Source organism: Lissotriton vulgaris, chromosome 9 (genome assembly GCF_964263255.1).
Source record: "Lissotriton vulgaris chromosome 9, aLisVul1.2, whole genome shotgun sequence".
Lineage (NCBI taxonomy): Eukaryota > Metazoa > Chordata > Amphibia > Caudata > Salamandridae > Lissotriton > Lissotriton vulgaris.
This window is the reverse complement of record NC_141697.1, coordinates 821,063,510-821,082,822: the sequence shown is the minus strand read 5'-3', so window position 1 is coordinate 821,082,822 and position 19,313 is coordinate 821,063,510. Positions and strand designations below refer to the sequence as shown.

General features: G+C 48.9%; 1 protein-coding gene across 2 annotated transcripts in view; it reads left to right on the top strand.

The window, feature by feature from the left end:
- SPTBN2 (spectrin beta, non-erythrocytic 2) overlaps positions 1-19,313 on the top strand; it is a 994,900-nt gene that overhangs the window by 903,375 nt on the left and 72,212 nt on the right. For both annotated transcript variants that reach the window (XM_086938557.1, XM_086938558.1), the window contains exon 32: positions 15,163-15,238. In XM_086938557.1, the coding sequence (XP_086794683.1) occupies positions 15,163-15,238 (76 nt within the window). The remainder of the gene's footprint in view (positions 1-15,162; positions 15,239-19,313) is intronic.

Here is a 19,313-nt window from a genome sequence, read left to right as displayed (position 1 = left end):
TGGCAGGTTCCCTGAACGCAAGGGCAGACAAACTCAGCCGCAGGTGCATGATGGATCACAAATGGCGTCTTCACTCTGAAGTGGTGCAAGGTCTCTTTCAGCACTGGGGAGAGCCTTGGTTCTATCTATTTGCCACTGAAGAGAACACGCAATATCAGCAGTTCTGCGCGTTGGAATTTCCAAAGCAGCACTTGGTCGGCAATGCTTTTCATCGCGAGTAGAGTTGCCGTCTTCTATACGCCTTTCCGCCTATACCACTTCTGCCCAGAGTGCTGAAGAAGATCAAGGGCGACCGGGCCCAAGTCCTCTTTGTGGCTCCAGATTGGGCACAAAGAGTCTGGTTTCCCGAGCTCTTATACATGGCCATCGATCCTCCGATCAGACTGCCTCTTCGGGTGGATCTTCTGTCGCAGCTGCAGGGGACGGTCCTGCACCCGAACCTGTCCAGCCTCCACCTCCTTGCGTAGAGAATGAGCGGCAACAGTTGACAGCTTTCGACTTACCTCCCGAAGTCTGTAATGTTATCTTGGCAGCCAGGCGTTCCCCCACTAAAACAGTACGCCTGTAAATGGAACAAATTTGTATTATGTTGCACTGCATAGGCTGTGGATGCCCATTCTGCTCTTCTTTCTGAGGTTCTTTTGTTCCTCCTTTCTTTGATCCAGCAGGACTCTGCTCTGGCACCCTTAAGGGCAACCTATTGGCTATTTCAGACTTTCTTCGGCTTCCCAATTAGCCTTCTCTTTTCCAGTCCCCTATTGTAACTAGATTTCTTAAGGGCATTACTCATCTCTTTCCCCCCTGTTCCTTTCGTGATGCCCCAGTGGGACTTGATCCTGGTTTTGACTTACCTTATGTGCGCTCCTTTCGAGCCACTTCATAATTGTCCTCTCAGACTTTTAACAAAAAAACTGTTTTTCTGATTGCAATCACCCCTGCTGGCAGGGTGAGTGAGTGTCAGGCTCTGTCTTCTAAACCTCCTTTCTGTTTATTCGGACAAGATTGTCCTTCGAACCCGACCTTCTTTTCTCCCCAAAGTGGGTACCTCTTTCCACATTGGACAGGCAATCACTTTGCCCACCTTCTTCCCGCCCCTGCATACTTCAAAGGAGGAAGAGAGGCTCCACCGTCTGGATCCAAAACGTGCATTATCATTCTATCTGGATTGCACAAAACAATTGTGGGTGGATGACCAGCTCTTCTTGGCTATATGAGCACCGAGAAAGGTTGGGCCGTGCAAAAGCAGACCCCCTCTCGGTGTGTCGTTCTTTGCAGCAAAATGTGTTATTCCTTGGCAAAGAAGGAACCTCCGGTAGGACTGCGCACCCATTCTACTAGGGTGACGGCAGCCACTACTGCTTTGGGATGTGGAGTCCCCCTCAATGTCATCTGCCAGGTAGCCACATGGGCATCCCTGCACATGTTCACGAAACACTACTGCCTGGACAGCCAAGTCTGTAGAGACGGCTTCTTTGGTCATTCAGTTCTCCAGGACTTTCTGGTGTGAACTTAGTTCGCAGTCCCACCTCTGGGGTTGGTTTTGCTGGGGTATCTATTCTAAGGTAAGGAATCTATAGCTAATTGTCTCTTTCAGATGAACAAGTTACTTGCCTTCGTTACCTAACAATATATCTGTAAGAGACATATATTAGTTATAGATTCCTTACCGCCCCACCCATCCGTCCTCGTTCTGCGAACTGAGTTCTAGGGTAAAGGACTCCCTTTCAAGGCCCTAGTTTTGTGCACCAGTGGTCAGTGTCTTGCATGGCTCTGCACTCCTTGCGTGGAATGTCATGTACAGAACTGAGGTCAGTGCGCAAGGGTGGCGTCTAAGTTGATACTGCAACTTCATCCCGGCGATCACAACCCCGACAATAAACGCAGATTCGACCAACGCCACATACCGACTCACAGGGGTATGGCTACGAAAAAAATTCGCCATATCAAGTCTGACGCCTCGGGGTAATTCTAAGGTAAGGAATCTATAACTAAAGTATGTCTCTTACACATATAAGCCCTCCCCATTGGATCCCATTTAGATACGGCGCTGACTTCCACCAGACTCCCTGGTCATCACCACTGCTCACAAGGCAGTTGTGAAGCCCCGGCCACAGGATAAGGAAAGAGAACGTATAGATGTGGCAATTGAAAAGGGTATCTCCAACTCTTTGGGCCTTCTTGCTTGATATGAACTTGCTCACTAGGATGAGATGGAAGACCTCCTCTGCCGCCTTCCAAATGAGCACAAGATACGGGCTCAACAACTTGTCGCTGAAGGCAAGCTTAGATCCAACACATCCATCCGCTGTGCCTTGGACTCAGCTGACCCTACAGTTAGGGGTATTAATACTAGCATCCTACTACGAAGGCATGTATGGCAGTGAATTATTGGTTTCAAACCAGAAGTTCAGTATGCTAAACATGCCATTCGATAAGGAACATCTGTTTAGTCCTCGGGTGGACCAAACATTAGAAAAAATAAAAAAAGACACCAAGACTGGAAAAGCAATGGGGGGGCCATACACCTGCTCCCCTTGGCTCCTCCCCCCGGCTACTATGGAGGTTCCAAAGCAAGCTGCTCAATCCTCCATCTCGTACCAGAGTCAACATACCTCCCCTGGGGGTTATTTCCGAGGGCCCTACAGAGGTAACAATTCCAGAGGTTGAGGCAAGGGTGACTCCCCATGCAGATTAACACCCACCACCAAACAATGACTTCCTCTCTTACCTCCTGACCACAAAACACCAGTTGGAGGTCGCTTGCAACATTTTCCAGCCACATGACAAACAGTTAATTCAGACCAGTGGGTGTCTGATATTATCCAACATGGTCATTGTCTTGAGCTCATTACCACGCCATCCCAACATTCCACCTCACAATCGCAGGCTATCACGAGAATATCAAACATTGCTTAAACCGGAAGTTCAAGCTCTCCTCTTCAAAGAAGCTATAGATCCTGTCCCTATATGTCACCAGGGTTCAGTAGTGTACTCTCTATTCTTCCTAATACCCAAGAAGGACATCTCTTAATGCACAATTCTAGACCTCAGACCCCTAAACGAATACATCCTGTCAGAGCACGTCTACATGGTAACTCTACAAGATGTGATCCCACTTCTCCAACAAAGCCACTTTATGGCTGCACTAGACCCTAAAGCAGGGGTACTCATAGTACGGCCCGCGGCCCGGCAAGCCTTCCGTGGCGGCACGCGGACCATGAGACATCGTACCCGTGTTTACTGAGTGTCTGCAAACACTCTGCTGCTCTGTGGGGGCCAAGCGATTCATTCCTGCGAGGCCAGAGTGGAGCTGCAGGGGCGCTAAGAGGAGGTGAAATACAGCAAAGCCCCATTCACATGCAAATGGTCTTTTTAAAGACCTGTGAAGTGCTCGGGTGGGGGCTGTGTGGCTGTGCATGCTGGGAAAGCTGTCTGGGGAAGCTGTCTCAGCCCGGTGACACACAGGCAGGGTGAGATGACAGAGGGTGACAGAGGGAGGTAGAGGGACCGGGACAGAGGGAGGGAGGGAAGACAGAGACAGAGGGAGAGGGAGGGAAAGGGAAACCAAGAAATGGAGACAAAGAAAGGGAGACAGACAGAGGGAGGAGGGCGACAGAGGGAGGAGGGCAACAGAGGGAATGAGACGAGTGAGGGAGACGGAGTGAGGGAGACGGAGTGAGGGAGACGGAGTGAGGGAGACGGAGTGAGGGAGACGGAGTGAGGGAGACGGAGTGAGGGAGACGGAGTGAGGGAGACGGAGTGAGGGAGACGGAGTGAGGGAGACGGAGTGAGGGAGACGGAGTGAGGGAGACGGAGTGAGGGAGACGGAGTGAGGGAAGGGAGAAAGTGAGGGAAGGGAGAAAGTGAGGGAAGGGAGAAAGTGAGGGTGGGAAGGGGTGAGGGAAGGGGAGGAGGGAGGGAGAGAAGGGGAGGGAGGGAGGGAGGGAGGGAGGGAGAGAAGGGGAGTGAGAGAAGGGGAGTGAGAGAAGGGGAGTGAGGGAGGGAGTGAGAGAAGGGGAGTGAGAGAAGGGGAGTGAGAGAAGGGGAGTGAGAGAAGGGGAGTGAGAGAAGGGGAGTGAGAGAAGGGGAGTGAGAGAATGGGAGTGAGAGAATGGGAGTGACAGAAGGGGAGTGAGAGAATGGGAGTGAGGGAGGGAGTGAAGGAAGGGGAGTGAGGGAGGGAGTGAAGGAAGGGGAGTGAAGGAAGGGGAGTGAGGGAAGGGGAGTGAGGGAAGGGGAGTGAGGGAAGGGGAGTGAGGGAAGGGGAGTGAGGGAAGGGGAGTGAGGGAAGGGGAGTGAGGGAAGGGGAGTGAGGGAAGGGGAGTGAGGGAAGGTGAGTGAGGGAAGGGGAGTGAAGGAAGGGGAGTGAAGGAAGGGGAGTTAGGAAGAGAGGGAAGGGGAGTGAGGGAAGGGGAGTGAGGGAAGGGGAGTGAGGGAAGGGGAGTGAGGGAAGGGGAGTGAGGGAAAGGGAGTGAGGGAAGGGGAGTGAGGGAAGGGGAGTGAGGGGGAGGGAGTGAGGGGGAGGGAGAGAAGGGGAGGGAGGGAGAGAGGGGAGGGTGAGGGAAGGGGAGTGAGGGAGGAATAGGGGGAAGGGGAGTGAGAGAGGGAGGGAGAAGGGAGGGAGGGAGAGGGAAGGAGAGAGGGAGAGGGAGGGAGACAGTCAGAATGAGGGAGAGATAGGGAGAGAGAGAGAGAGGGAGTGAGACAGAGAGAGTGAGTGAGAGAGAGGGAGACCGGGCGGGAGAGAGGGAGATAGAGGGATGGAGGGAGGGAGGCAGAGAGAGTGATAGAGGGAGGGAGACAGAGACAGAGAGAGGGGTGTGTATGCCTGGTATGGTAGCTCAGTGGACGAAGGCGTCTGCTGCAGGGACTTGAGTTCAACCTCATGGTCAGTTTTCTTTTTTGTTGCTCTAGCCCCTCCCCCTCCCCCACTGACCCCGCCCCCACCGGTGTGGCCCTCGGACACAAACCACACTGTAAATTTGGCCCCGAGAGAAAGTTTGTGAGTACCCATGCCCTAAAGGATGCCATTTCTCACACACCAATACTTCCGGCACATCGTAGATATCTCATCTCATGTTTGTAGTGAGCGTTAAACATTACCAGTTCAAAGTATTCCCTTTTGGGGTCACTATCGCACCTTGGGTGTACACCAAATGCTTTGCAGCGGTGCCCGCTCACCTACGCAGAGCAAAAAATCCATGTATTTCCTGTCTGGACGATTGGCTTATCAAAGCCAGCACTCACCAACAGTGTCAATACCACACTTGTATCACAATAGATCTGCTCCATTGCTTAGGGTTCACCATCAATTCCACCAAGTCTCACCTTCAACAGCTACAGGTGGCACCTTATCTAGGGCCTATTCTAAACACACAATAGCTTATCCCAATGCTGCAAGAATCAAGTCTTTTCAGGCATTAATACCCATTTAAACCAACTCACCAACTCAGTCAGGACAGGCGTGTGTCTCTTAGGCATGATGGCGTCCTGCATTGCCATAGTACTGCATGCGCATTTACACATACTTGTCTTGCAGGAATGCTTAGCTCAACAGTGGTCTCAGTCACAGGGTAATTGGGAAGATCTAGTGTTGATAGGTCACCACACTAATTCCTCGCTGCAGTAGTGAAACATCAACAACCTTTTATGCAGGCGACTCTTCCTCAACCCTGTTACCCACATTACTGTCACAACGGACGCATCACTCACCGGATGGGGTGCACACTTATAGGATCTCACAGTACAGAGACTATGTGAGAACAAATACTTTGGTCTCAAAATCAACTACCTAGAGCTTCAAGCTGTTCACCTAGCATTGAAAGCCTTCTTACCTCACCTGATTGGCAAGGTTGTCTTAGTGCGAACAGACAATATGACATCCATGTACTACTTACAGAAAGGAGGGGGGGTCACGTTCTCCACAACTATGTAATCTATCTCAGACCATTTGGCGCTGGGCGCTCTATCACAACATTCATCTGTTAACGGAGTACCTTCCTGAAACAGACAGCGTTTTGCCGACCACGAGTGAGATGGGGATTCCCTCAAATAGATCTGTTCGCAATCGCGGACAATGCCAAATGCCCAAACGTTTCCTCCAGTTTCACAATCCAGCGGCAATGCACTATGGCTGAATTGGTCAGGGACATTTGACTACACTTTTCCTCCTTTCCCTCTTCTTCCATTTCTTGTTCGTAAGCTCAAGCAAACGTCTCTCACACTCGTACTAGCAGCTCCCGCATGGTCTAGTCCGCTCTGGATCACATTGCTGGACCTCTCAGTATTTCCCCATGCAGAAGTCCCCAACAGGCCGTTCTTCTCACTCAGAACAATGGAGAAAAAAGGCACCCAGATCCCAAGTTTTGCAACCTTGGCATCTTGCTCCTGAGGTCATAGAGTTTGGTTACCTCAATCTCCCACATCAATGTATGACCATTCTTAAAGAAGACCGGAGACCTACCATTTGAGCATGCTACACAGTTGAATGGAAAAGATTTCTATGTTATTGTCTCTCAAAACAAATTGATCCTTTTAATGCCACAATATAGAACAGTGTCTGGTGCTTGCTTCATTTTAAACTCTCTGGGATAGCAGTCACTTCCATAAGGTTACATCTCTCCACAGTAGCTGCCTATCTCCCAAATAGGAAACATGTTTCTTTATTAAAAAATTTGTGGAAGGTCTTAGGAGTAATTCCACCACTGGTTCCACCGAAACCCTACTGGAATCTTAATTTTGGTCTTGCATGACTCATGGGCCCTCCGTTTGAGACCCTGCATACCTGCCCCCTTCAATTTCTCTCTTGGATGATGGTAGTTTTTTAATTGCTTTTACCTCACATAGACGTGTTAGTGAGCTACAAGCACTAACCTTAAAAGAACCCTACTTCCAGCTACATAGAGACAGGGTGGCCCTCCGTGCTAGCTCCTAATGTCTTCTAATGGTCTTCTCTCATTTCCACCTCAGTCAATTGAGCTACTGTTTTTTTCCTCAACCATAGTCCGTTGCAATGAGGGCTCTCCATATATTAGATGTCAAAAGAGCACTCATGTATAACATTGATAAACCTAAAACCTTTAGAAACACTAAACTATTTGTTACTTTCTCACCGCCTTATCAAAAAAAAAGGTTATACCCAAATTGGATCGAAAGGTAGTAAGAAAAGAGTATTGCCAGCAAGCCATCGCTGCGAAAGCAATGCATTTAAATATTGCAATAGGCTAAAGCAGCATTGTTGTAACCTGCAGTGATAATTCAAATGGAATCCATGCAATAGCAAACATTAGGTTTGGAGCACTGCCGTGGTTTAAGCACCTATAAATGCAATGCAGTTACAGAGCAAAATAAGCAATTTGACCCATTTCAGCCATTTTCTAGGGCTGATAGGAGGATTGTTCAGAGTATCTGTTCAGGCCTTTGCTTCATTCAAACCTGACTCCCCATGCTTAGGATTTTAATTGGAGGGGAACTACAGAGCCCCAAACGTCCTTCTACATCTCAGAATCTAAAAAATCACTGGTGTTAGTTATCAGAGGTAACCAAATGGGGTCCCCCTTAGCTTACAATTTGGGATTTTCTTACCATTGTAGGCCCTAATCATGTGCTACATTTGAAAAAGTCCATAAGATCTGTAAAACCTCAACAAAGCATTACCCGCAATTTAAGCACTATTGATTTTCTCTTCTTCCCCTGACAATTTATTAACACCCTAGTCTTAGAGAAGTTTGTGTGAATCGGTTAGCTACCATTCAGTGGCAATTGTCTATTCTATGATGGAATAAAAAAGATCATGAACTCTTTAATATCAATATATTAGTAGTCCATTGGAGATCACTAAATCTGAAATTTGAAGCCTGTTAAAGGTCAACTGGTATTTGATCTCAAAGAAGTATGTTGTCAGCCTGATAACACAAATTTCTGACCTTTTGGTGGAACTAAACCTTAAATTCTGATATACACACATGCGCCAGATTGGGATGAAGGGTTCTGGTCCAAGGACAGTTGTTCATAGATGCATTTGTCCATGGTTAGTGCTGGCTCATCAAAACTACATTTTAGAGCTCTTCCTATCTTGATAACATATTGAATAAAATAGACATGTCTACTATGTCAGAGTTGGTGCTGAAGTTCACGAAAGCACAGTGAACCAGCACTATACATCTTCTTAATGAGCACCTTAAAACGTTGTGGCACTATAGAAACTCCCGTCAAAGACCATTTACTCCCTAGTTCACATTTGAAATAACCAAATATATCCGAACCAAGCTAACCCTGTGCTACCTTGCTAACTAAAATAAAGTTTGAACATTTTAAAAGCAAAACCACAAAAACAATAAAAGCACACAAAAAGAACACATTTGTGCGCATAAAATGGTAGAGCACTTGGTTTAAAAGCATGGAAGCACCGATACTCTGCGCAAATGGGAATGGTGCATTCAAAGTTTTGCTAGGGTTGTAGCAGAGGCTTACTCCACCCAAAATCTTTATTTCCTGTGGTGTCGCAAACATTTTTTTTGCTCATTGAGCTCTGTTTCCTCTTTGCGTAGCTCTACAACATTGTGAATAATACACATTGGTCAGAGAAGCTTAGGGAAGAGGTCACATGACGTTACTAGTAGTATGCCTGTATAAGTGTCATCCATCCTGTTGCCAATGTATGTGAATTACAAAACGTAGTGCATCGACACCTATACCTAGGTGTAATTTTACATGTTCAGTTTTTCTACTTTCTTTGTGAATTTGCCCCATCTGAAAGAGTCTGAAGTTAAATATTCTTACCTTTTGGAATGATCCCCAGGCATCAGACTGGATCAAGAGAATTTTTCTTCAGCAATACCCCTGCGCATCGGTAGGTGACGTCAGTTCACTCCGCGTCCGACGTCCACATCGTGGTCACCGGAATGACATCACGGTGCCTACTTACATGACGCCCCTGCACGCGGACGGCTGTTCTTGCTCCTTAGTTATTTTTTGACTAAACATTTTCAACTTTTGTTGAAATCTTGCGTCTCGTGCCCGAGGGATGTCACATCATCGAAACGGATTCAAGTATTGTAATTCCTGTCACAAGCTGATGTCCGTGACGGATCCTCACCCCGGTGTGCCTCTGGTGCCTGGAGGTCAACCACGACCCGTAGTCGTTTTCTGACTGTTGAGCCATGAATCCGAAGTCTTTGCAGGAGCTGTCCCGAAAGCTTTTGGAGGGTCAGCAGTCGGCTCCGCGTCCCTCCCGGTCTCGCTTGAGGGGAAGGTCTTGAGACCGGTCGCGGAGCCACGACACCTGTCAAAACACTTCGCACTCCTCGGGTAAGTCGAACCACAAGAAGAAGGCGAAGAAGCATTATTTCACTTCACCTTCTCCCCGTCGATCAGCTGACGCAAAGTGGGACCCGGAGCGTCGTCACTCTAAGGCTCTGTCTCCGGTATGTATCCAGGCTTGGATCCGGATTGACGCCGGTTGACTTAAATCAATCCTATCAAGGTTAAGATTCATTAGTCCTATTAAGATTTCCACTACCTGAACATTTTCTAATGCCCCACCAATGTTTTTTGCTCTCGCACCATATGTTTTACTCACTTTCTTAGATGCAGTTTGAACCTGCTTTTATGCAACCAAAGGCTGTGGATCTGCACCAATGACTTGCAAGTGCCCACCTGCTCCGGTAACAGGGAAATGTGAGGAAACAGTGGAGAAGACAATGAAGACAAATATAATGTCCAGCGTGATGGCCTTTCCCCAGACTGGGAGATGCTTTGGCGATAGCTGAAGATGCCCCTACAGAACCATCACTTGGGGTCTCTCCACCAACGATTTTGGTAAATGCAGTGGATTGATAGACAGGGTGTTGCAAACTTTTTACTGAGCAATGACAATAGCTGTAAAACATTGTTCTCTCTTTGATTTCAAATCTGTCCACCATCCTGTACTATGTTTGGGAGGAGGGTCTCTCTTGTGTGAAGATCCTGGCCGCAGCCACAGCAACAGTGCTATTTTAGACAATACAAATCTCCTGACATATTAGCAGATTGTTTCTTAATCAAATTAAAATATAATGTTATCACGGAAGGAACGAAATATGACATTGCTGACCCAGAATACCACAACTTAATACTACTTGCAAAAGAATTAATTATTTTGTGCCCACCTGTGCTAAAGTTGCAAATACAATGGTAGTTTGCTATGTTTGGACACAAACTGCGGCATGATATTGCCAAGTCCATAAAAAAATGCCAGAAGAGTGCAGGAATCAAGAGCTAGGCATATAGCACTGGGGGAAAAGCGTCCTCTGCACCTTGGATGTGTAAGTGTACTTTGAAACCCCCACGTTTCACTAGCTGGCTGAAGTGCCTGTGCTCAGGATGTGTGGCTTGCTGAGAAGCAAATTCTTCAGGCATATGGTTTAGTCAAGAACACTGCACATGCCCTTCGCCTCCCAGACTTTATTTGGTAAAAATGTGGACGGTGACGCTGGGTATGATGTATGCTAAACAAAACATAGCCAAATATTGGGGATCCGAAGAGGTACCGGCGCATTGATGGCAGAGAGAGTGGTTTATCTACACCGTTGCTGCCCCCGGAAATGGGAAAAGGTTTGGGGGGGCCTGGAACAAATACAGGGGATGTCTATGTGAACCGCCAACGCTGGATGGGGAAAGTGAATCTGAATAGGAGAGGGGGGCACCCAGGGGAAGTACCAATAAGAATGAGTTTCATAACACTGTTTTTTCTGATGAGTATAATGTTGCAAATGATTATTGTGCCCTGTGCTACCCAATGTCTGTGCCACGAGGCTCCACGAGGTACCCACGGACCTTTCAGCTGCCACGCCTGCAAGTTCTCCTGCATCCGGACCAGCCTCGCACCAGCACCCGCCAAGACGAACACCAGCAGCACCCACCTCAAGTGCATCCTGCTCAACACCCGCTCCGTCCACAGACACGCCATCGAACTCTGGAACCTCCTAGACGCCACAGCCCCTGACGTTGCCTTCCTCACGGAGACCTGGATGAACGCCTCTTCAGCTCCCGACATCGCCATCGCTATCCCAGAGGGCTACAAGATCGTCCGGAGGGACCGAAACGCCAACCAGATGGGAGGAGGCATCGCCATCGTCCACAGGAGCACCATCCGTCTCACGACCAGCACCGACAACACCCTGACCAGCGCCGAACACCTGCATTTCCAGATCCACACCAACCCGAACACCACCCTCAGAGGCACCCTGATCTACCGACCCCCTGGACCACGCACGCAATTCAGCGAGGACATCGCCGACTTCGTCAGCCCGCATGCCCTCCCCTCCGCCGACTACATCCTCCTGGGAGACCTCAACTTCCATCTGGAGAACAACAACGACCGCAACACCAGCACCCTGCTCGACAACCTCGCCAACCTGGGACTCAAGCAACTGGTGTCCACCCCCACCCACCTCGCCGGACACACACTCGACGCAGTCCTCTCTTCCAGCACAGACATCAACTTCAGCCACGCCACAGAGCTTCAATGGACGGACCACAGCTGCGTCCACTTCACCTTCAAGAGAACGACGTCCCACCACCACCAGAAACAGGCCGCCCGCAGATGCTGGAACAAGATCACAGCAGACCAGCTCGCCACCTCCCTGAGCCAGCACCCTCCTGCCAGCTCAGCGAACCCCAGCCAGGCCGCAGACAACCTCACGAAGTGGATCAACAACTGCGCGGACGAACTCGCCCCACTGAGGACCCCGCCCAGCAGACCCGGCAGCAAGAAGGCCCCATGGTTCACCGACGAACTCAAGAGCTCCAAGAAGAACTGCCGAGCCCTCGAGAAAGTCTGGAGAAGGGAACCGACACCGGACAACAGGACCTCCTTCAAACTTGCCACCCGGAAACACCACCAGCTGATCCGCGCCGCCAAGAAAACAGCTTTCAAGGACCGGTTGGACAACAACGCACACAACTGCAAGGAACTCTTCAACATCGTGAAAGAGCTTTCCAACCCCAGCGCAGGAAACAACGACATCACCCCATCGCAAGACCTCTGCAACTCCCTCGCTTCATACTTCCACAACAAGATCGCCGACATACACTACAGCTTCAACAACCAACCAACGCACACCATGACCGAACAACCACCCCCCACCACCACCCTCCACGCCTGGACCCCGATCAGCACCGAAGACACCATCCGCACGATGAACTCCATCCACTCCGGATCACCGACCGACCCCTGCCCTCACCACGTCTTCAACAAGGCCGACGCTGTCATCGCACCCCACCTGCGAGACATCATCAGCACATCCTTCGACACCGCCACCTTCCCCCAGAGCTGGAAGCACGCCGAACTCAGCGCTCTTCTCAAGAAACCCACAGCGGACCCCACCGAACTCAAGAATTACCGCCCCATCTCGCTCCTCCCGTTTCCAGCCAAAGTCATCGAGAAGACCGTCAACAAGCAGATGGCCGCCTTCCTCGAGACGAACGGATCCCTCGACCCCTCACAGTCCGGCTTCCGAGCCAACCACAGCACTGAGACCGCCCTCATCGCCGCCACCGATGACATCCGAGCCCTGATGGACAATGGAGAAACAGCGGCCCTCATCCTCCTAGACCTCTCCGCGGCATTCGACACGGTCTGCCACCGCACCCTAGTACAGCGCCTCAGCAACATCGGCATGCAGGACAAGGCGCTGGAATGGATCATCTCCTTCCTCGACGGAAGAACACAGAGAGTCCGCCTACCACCATACAAGTCAGAGGCCTCCGAAGTCATCTGCGGCGTCCCCCAAGGATCATCTCTGAGCCCCACCCTCTTCAACGTCTACATGAGCCCCCTCGCGGCCATCGTACGCAAACACAACCTCAGCATAATCTCCTACGCCGACGACACCCAGCTGATCCTCTCCCTGACCAACGACCCCGCCGCCGCCAGAGCCAACCTGCACGAAGGGATGAAAGAGGTAGCCGAGTGGATGACGACCAGCCGCCTGAAACTGAACTCGGACAAGACGGAGGTCCTCATCCTGGGCTCCTCACCCTCCGCCTGGGACGACTCCTGGTGGCCTCCCGCCCTGGGCACCGCACCCAAACCGACTGACCATGCACGAAACCTGGGCGTCATCCTGGACTCCTCCCTCTCCATGACCAGGCAAGTCAACAACGTCTCCTCATCGTGCTTCAACATCCTACGCATGCTACGGAAGATCTTCTGGTGGATCCCCACCGAGACCAGGAAGACCGTCACCCAGGCCCTCGTCACCAGCTGACTGGACTACGGCAACGCCCTCTACGCCGGTACCACCGCCAAGCTCCAGAAGAGACTCCAGCGGATCCAGAACGCCTCAGCCAGACTCATCCTCGACATCCCACGAACCAGTCACATCTCCGGACATCTGAAAGACCTTCACTGGCTCCCCGTCAACAAAAGAATCACCTTCCGCCTCCTCACCCACGCACACAAAGCCCTACACGACCAAGGCCGGAGCTACCTCAACAGCCGAGTCAACTTCTACGCTCCCAAACGCCACCTCCGATCAGCCAACCACGCCCTCGCCGCCGTCCCCCGCATCCGAAGAGCGACTAAAGGAGGAAGGTCCTTCTCCTACCTGGCCGCCAAGACCTGGAACTCCCTCCCGACCGACCTGCGCCTGACCCAAGACCACCTCTCCTTCAGGAAGAAGCTGAAGACCTGGCTGTTCGAGCAGTAGCGGCACCCCCCCCCCCCCCCCCCCCCCCCCAGCGCCTTGAGACCCTACGGGTATGTAGCGCGCTTTATAAGTGTCAATGATTGATATGACTGTTATTTTCCCTGTATCATTTTCAATAAAAACAATTTAAAAAAATAAAATGTGGACGGTGGAATGCAAATCATTAAAACTGAAACTGCTTGTGATTATGTCAAAACAGGCCATCCTTTGCATCATGTTTGAGGCAAACATACATGCACCAAGGAGGGTGCCAGTATCAGCTTAGCAATTTCGATTCTTGCAGGCAGCGTTGCACCTACATGGCTAAACAGAGCTCAGAATAGTATTGAATTGAGTCTCCTTGGGTGGGAGATAGATGGCAAGCAGCACCAGCTAGTCTTTTAATGTTGCCCAGAGACATAGACCAAAGTGTTTTGATGAGCTTGTTCCAAATATTTGCTCCCTTTTGTTCTGCCCATTCTTTAGATTCCATGGTTCTGGCATAAGTAAAAGACTGAAGGTGCCCTGTTATTGTGGTAGTCTGAGCAGAAACCAGGCTTTTATGATTCACACAACTGTGCAAGATGTCTATCCAGTCACAGATGCAAATCATGTTGGACCACTCGTGTTAGCCAAAGATCATTGACCAGTCTTTCACCAATACCTGGTAACCTGTCATCGAGAGCCTGACCAGTGAGAACCTAAACTTTGGATCCTTTATTCTGCCAAACAACTGCTTGTAAGGTGCTCAGGGGACCTGCATCTGAGTGCATCCATGCATAAAAATGAAAATAATCTGGTAATGTTGTTACGGCATGGATCCATTCTTGGTGGCACACCTTCTAATTGGTTTTAGAGTTCTCCTTTGCCAGATTACGTAAGATGGCTATGCAAGGATACCTTCAGAAACCAGAAAAACATCCCTACTTCTCAAGTAAGAATTAATGCATGGACTTTTTCACACCTACCTACTTGTGAACAAGCCAGAATTTTCCTTATTCAACATCTAGTAAAGATCCACTGCTGGGAAGAATCTTTCTTACTTGTAACTACACCTCTCCAGAATGTTTCTCTTTCATTCAAATTCAACCTTCCCACTTCTCCCTAGATATCAGGCTGTTACTTCCTTACACATTGTTAGCTACTAAAATCTTAGCAACAATAGCTTCTAGATGAATTTGAGGTCAAAGGCTTGCACTTCATTGGCCAGAGTTGGAACCATAAAATTAATGGGTGTACTGCTGTTGTATGATATATTTCAGAGACTTCCCTACCTCACAGTGGGGAATGATTCAAGCTTATGAATTTGTGACAGATACCAATGCTGGCTAACTAGTTAAAGGTAAGTAATGTCTGCTGTACTGGGATTTGTCTCCTTATAAACTGCATTACATCAAGTAAACTCCTAATTGTAACCCAGTTTTCTTAACAGATGATGTCTGTTTGACAGTCACAGAATACAGAAAGCTTAACTTTTTTTTCTCTTTTCAAGAGCCTACAATGCCCAGAACCTTTCTTTTGAACCTCTTATAGTGAACGGAATGTGGACAGATTCAGAGTCTCCACAGGTATTTAATAACTGCTTTCTCATGTCTTCCCTGCTTCAGCCCTAGTGCTTTTTCATGTTTCTTTCTCTACTTCTTCGTCTCCCCTTAAACATTTCTTTTTTTCTGTTATTTTCATGTTTTTCCAATTTTTTTTCTTTGCTTTTTTTATTCTATTCACACTTGTTTCACAAATAAATGCTCAACATTGTTTTATGCGTATAGATGTGTTATGTCGGTAGTAGGTAAATAAATCATCCAAGGTATAGTTGGCAATGTAGGAGAAATAATTATCATTGAAACAATACGACTCTATGAATGCACTAGGCAAGGCATACCAGCCCCTTGTGAGGATTCTCGGCCACTGACTGCTTAGTGACCCAGTGGTCTGACTGAAACTTGTTTGAGCTTTTCTATTTTAAAGAGTTTCCTAGAGACCATGTGATTTTACTGAGCTTTCGAGGATGGTTGAAGAGAAACGTAAAAATGCTTGCAGAAATTTCAACCACTGGCATTTGCTGGGACAGCATTGTAGTCCATCTTTTTTGCCCACAATGCCATTAGCATAGACAGAGGAGTCATTTGGAATCTGAAAGACACAGGTTAGTATTAGATTCCTTACCTTAGAATATCCCCAGGCCTCAGTCTGGATCCGGAAACTTTTGCGTAGCAGTACCCCTGCGCGTCGGTAGGCGTCGTCTGCAGGCGTCCCTTGCGTCGGCGTCGTGCGCCGTGATGACGTCGCTAGAGTATATAGACGCCGCCTCCGCGCGCTGACGTCAGTTCTTCTTTTTTCCGCGCCAGTTAGCGCAGATCCGAAGAGCAGTACTCCGGTCTTAGACCTTCTTTCCTGCCCAAATAAGTCTCTGCCTTTCACATCGGGCAGTCCATCACCTTACCCTCCTTCTTCCCGCCTCCGCATCCTTCAAAGGATGAAGAGCGGCTCCATCGTCTGGACCCAAAACGTGCGCTTTCATTTTATATGGATCGCACACGCCAGTTCCGGGTGGATGACCAACTGTTTGTTGGCTACGTGGGTGCGAAGAAGGGACGGGCGGTGCATAAACGGACCATCTCTCGGTGGGTCGTTCTGTGCATCAAAGCGTGCTACTCTTTGGCTCGGAAGGAGCCTCCTGTTGGGCTGAGGGCCCATTCCACTCGGGCCACGGCGGCTACTACTGCCCTGGGCCGGGGAGTCCCCTTGCAGGACACTTGCCAGGCGGCTACGTGGGCCTCGCTGCACACATTTTCTGAGGCACTACTGCCTGGACAAGATAAGAAACAAGAAAGAGAAGACCAGGTTCAGGGTGGTGTGCTGTCTTGATAGTGAGCAGGAATCGTGCGGGTGCAAGTGTGAAAAATGCATGTTGAATCATGCTTGGCTAGAAAAAGTCCCATCAGACCACCCATGTGGCGGCATATCATCATATGGGGGTTAGAGGTCGCTCCCATGCACCACATATACCATCAAGTGGTGGTGGAAAAAACATGTAAAAGGCGACCCATTCAGCCACAGTCATGCTCAAAGTATGATGTAGCAAAAAGTGCAGTGCTATGAAGTGAGTGCTTACTAAAATTAGCTACATAGACTACAAATATTGGTCGTGGAAATTAGTCTATGTGTCAAAATTAAAAACACGCCTAGTAGTGGGTGAGTAGGACTACATAATGGCGCTGTGCAGGGTGGTCAACTAGTTTCAGCTAGAAGGAGTATTGCTCCAGCTTTCATCAGGACCATGAAAGAGAAAAGCTACTGCAACTGAAAGTCAGGGGTGTATACACATGTAAAAGGGATATACTTTTGTCAACATCATGCGGTATACTTAGGAAAGTCATGTCTGCCCCTTAAAACTTGGAACCCCTGTGTTCTCTGACCATAGGAAAGAAGTCTTCTCCCTGTCGAGAAACAAAAAATACAGTGTATTCATTTACACACTTGAGTACACACGACACCACAAACACCACCAAAACAAACAACACCTGCAGGAACGATTTGCGTTCTGCACAACATGTAAGCATATTAGCTTAATGTAAGCATATTAGCTTAATCACAAAGAGGCATTTCCTCATCGTGATACTCACCCAGCTTTGTGTGGGTGAAAGCCTCACCTCGCCCGGCAACCGCTCGGGAAAATGAGGCCCCGCTCTAATGTGTAAAGAAAAAGACACAGTTATTGCACAAACTTACTGTGCCCTGCCAAATCGCTATACACATACTAAACCCAGTAGAAGTGTGATAGACTCCTATTTAATCTGCATGGAAACTACACCACCGCCTATCCACCACCAATTAATGATTAAAAGTGCCCTAAGCATGAACACTGGGATGAAGAAAGGCCTATGACTGCCTTATATTGCCCAGTAACTAATGTAATGTCTAGTACTGGGTATCTATAGTAGATGGAGAGCCTGTGAAGAGGAGCTAGAGTCATAATGACATACATAGTGCCCAGTGACCAATGCTAACGATAGCACGGGGTGCTGTATAAATGACAGCAACAACAGGCTAGATCTCAAGAGTGTCACTAAAAAGTACTGCAAGCACCATGATGGATAACTGCAGAGCAAACAAACAACCGAGCCGATTTAATTAGCCTAGAAGCGCTGCCACAGATGCTGACTGCCATCACTTCCTATCCATGATAAAAGACCCCTAAGAGAACACAGGGGTTCCAAGTTTTAAGGGGGAGACATGACTTTCCTAAGTATACCGCATGATGTTGACAAAAGTATATCCCTTTTACATGTGTATACACCCCTGACTTTCAGTTGCAGTAGCTTTTCTCTTTCATGGTCCTGATGAAAGCTGGAGCAATACTCCTTCTAGCTGAAACTAGTTGACCACCCTGCACAGCGCCATTATGTAGTCCTACTCACCCACTACTAGGCGTGTTTTTAATTTTGACACATAGACTAATTTCCACGACCAATATTTGTAGTCTATGTAGCTAATTTTAGTAAGCACTCACTTCATAGCACTGCACTTTTTGCTACATCATACTTTAAGCATGACTGTGGCTGAATGGGTCGCCTTTTACATGTTTTTTGCACCACCACTTGATGGTATATGTGGTGCATGGAAGCGACCTCTAACCCCCATATGATGATATGCCGCCACATGGGTGGTCTGATGGGACTTTTTCTAGCCAAGCATGATTCAACATGCATTTTTCACACTTGCACCCGCACGATTCCTGCTCACTATCAAGACAGCACACCACCCTGAACCTGGTCTTCTCTTTCTTGTTTCTTATCTTGTTCCTAGGGGCATGAGTGGACAGGTTGTAAAATATTCCCCTTTTGACCCTCCGCACTTTTGTTTCACTACTGCCTGGACAGTCAAGTCCGGAGGGATGGCTTCTTTGGCCGTTCTGTCCTCCAGGACTTTCTGGTGTAGGATTGTATTGGTTGGCAGACCCACCACCGGGGTTGGTATTGCTGGGGTATCTATTCTAAGGTAAGGAATCAAATACTAACCTGTTTCTTTCAGATGAACAAGTTACTTACCTTCGGTAACGATATGTTCGAGGCATGTGGGCTGCTGAATTCATATCTGTGCATAGATCGCCGCCTAGTGTTGGGTCCGGATGATTGCACATTGTTGTCCTGGAAGAGTCTTCGAAGTATCACGAGATAGGTGGCTCCTCCCCTGGACTACAGTGCGCATGGGCATCGCCTCCATCCCCAGATTGTTTTTTTCCGCCATTGGGTTCGGATGTGTTTCGGTTCCCTCTGTCGGAATCGATAGTTGTTTAACTTTCCTAACTTAAGACCAAAAGGTCTTTAGGATTAGCGTCGGTATTGTCCATCGTTCGGGTTTTGTTTATTCATCAGCTCCGAACACTTGCTGCCCTTCCGCGTGCTGTCGGCGCGGACGGGCCTACACGACGCACCAGACTACTTAACATGGAACGAACTCCGTTTAAAAGGTGCCCGGTGTGCACCTCAAAGTATTCACAGCTCGACGTGCACCCAGTGTGCAACAAATGTTTGTCGCCGGACCATGATGAGGCCAGGTGTATGGCCTGCTCCAAGTTCCGGTGTAAGAAGACTCTCAAGCTTCGTCGGGCCGCTAGACTCCAGGCCCAGTTATCAGCGC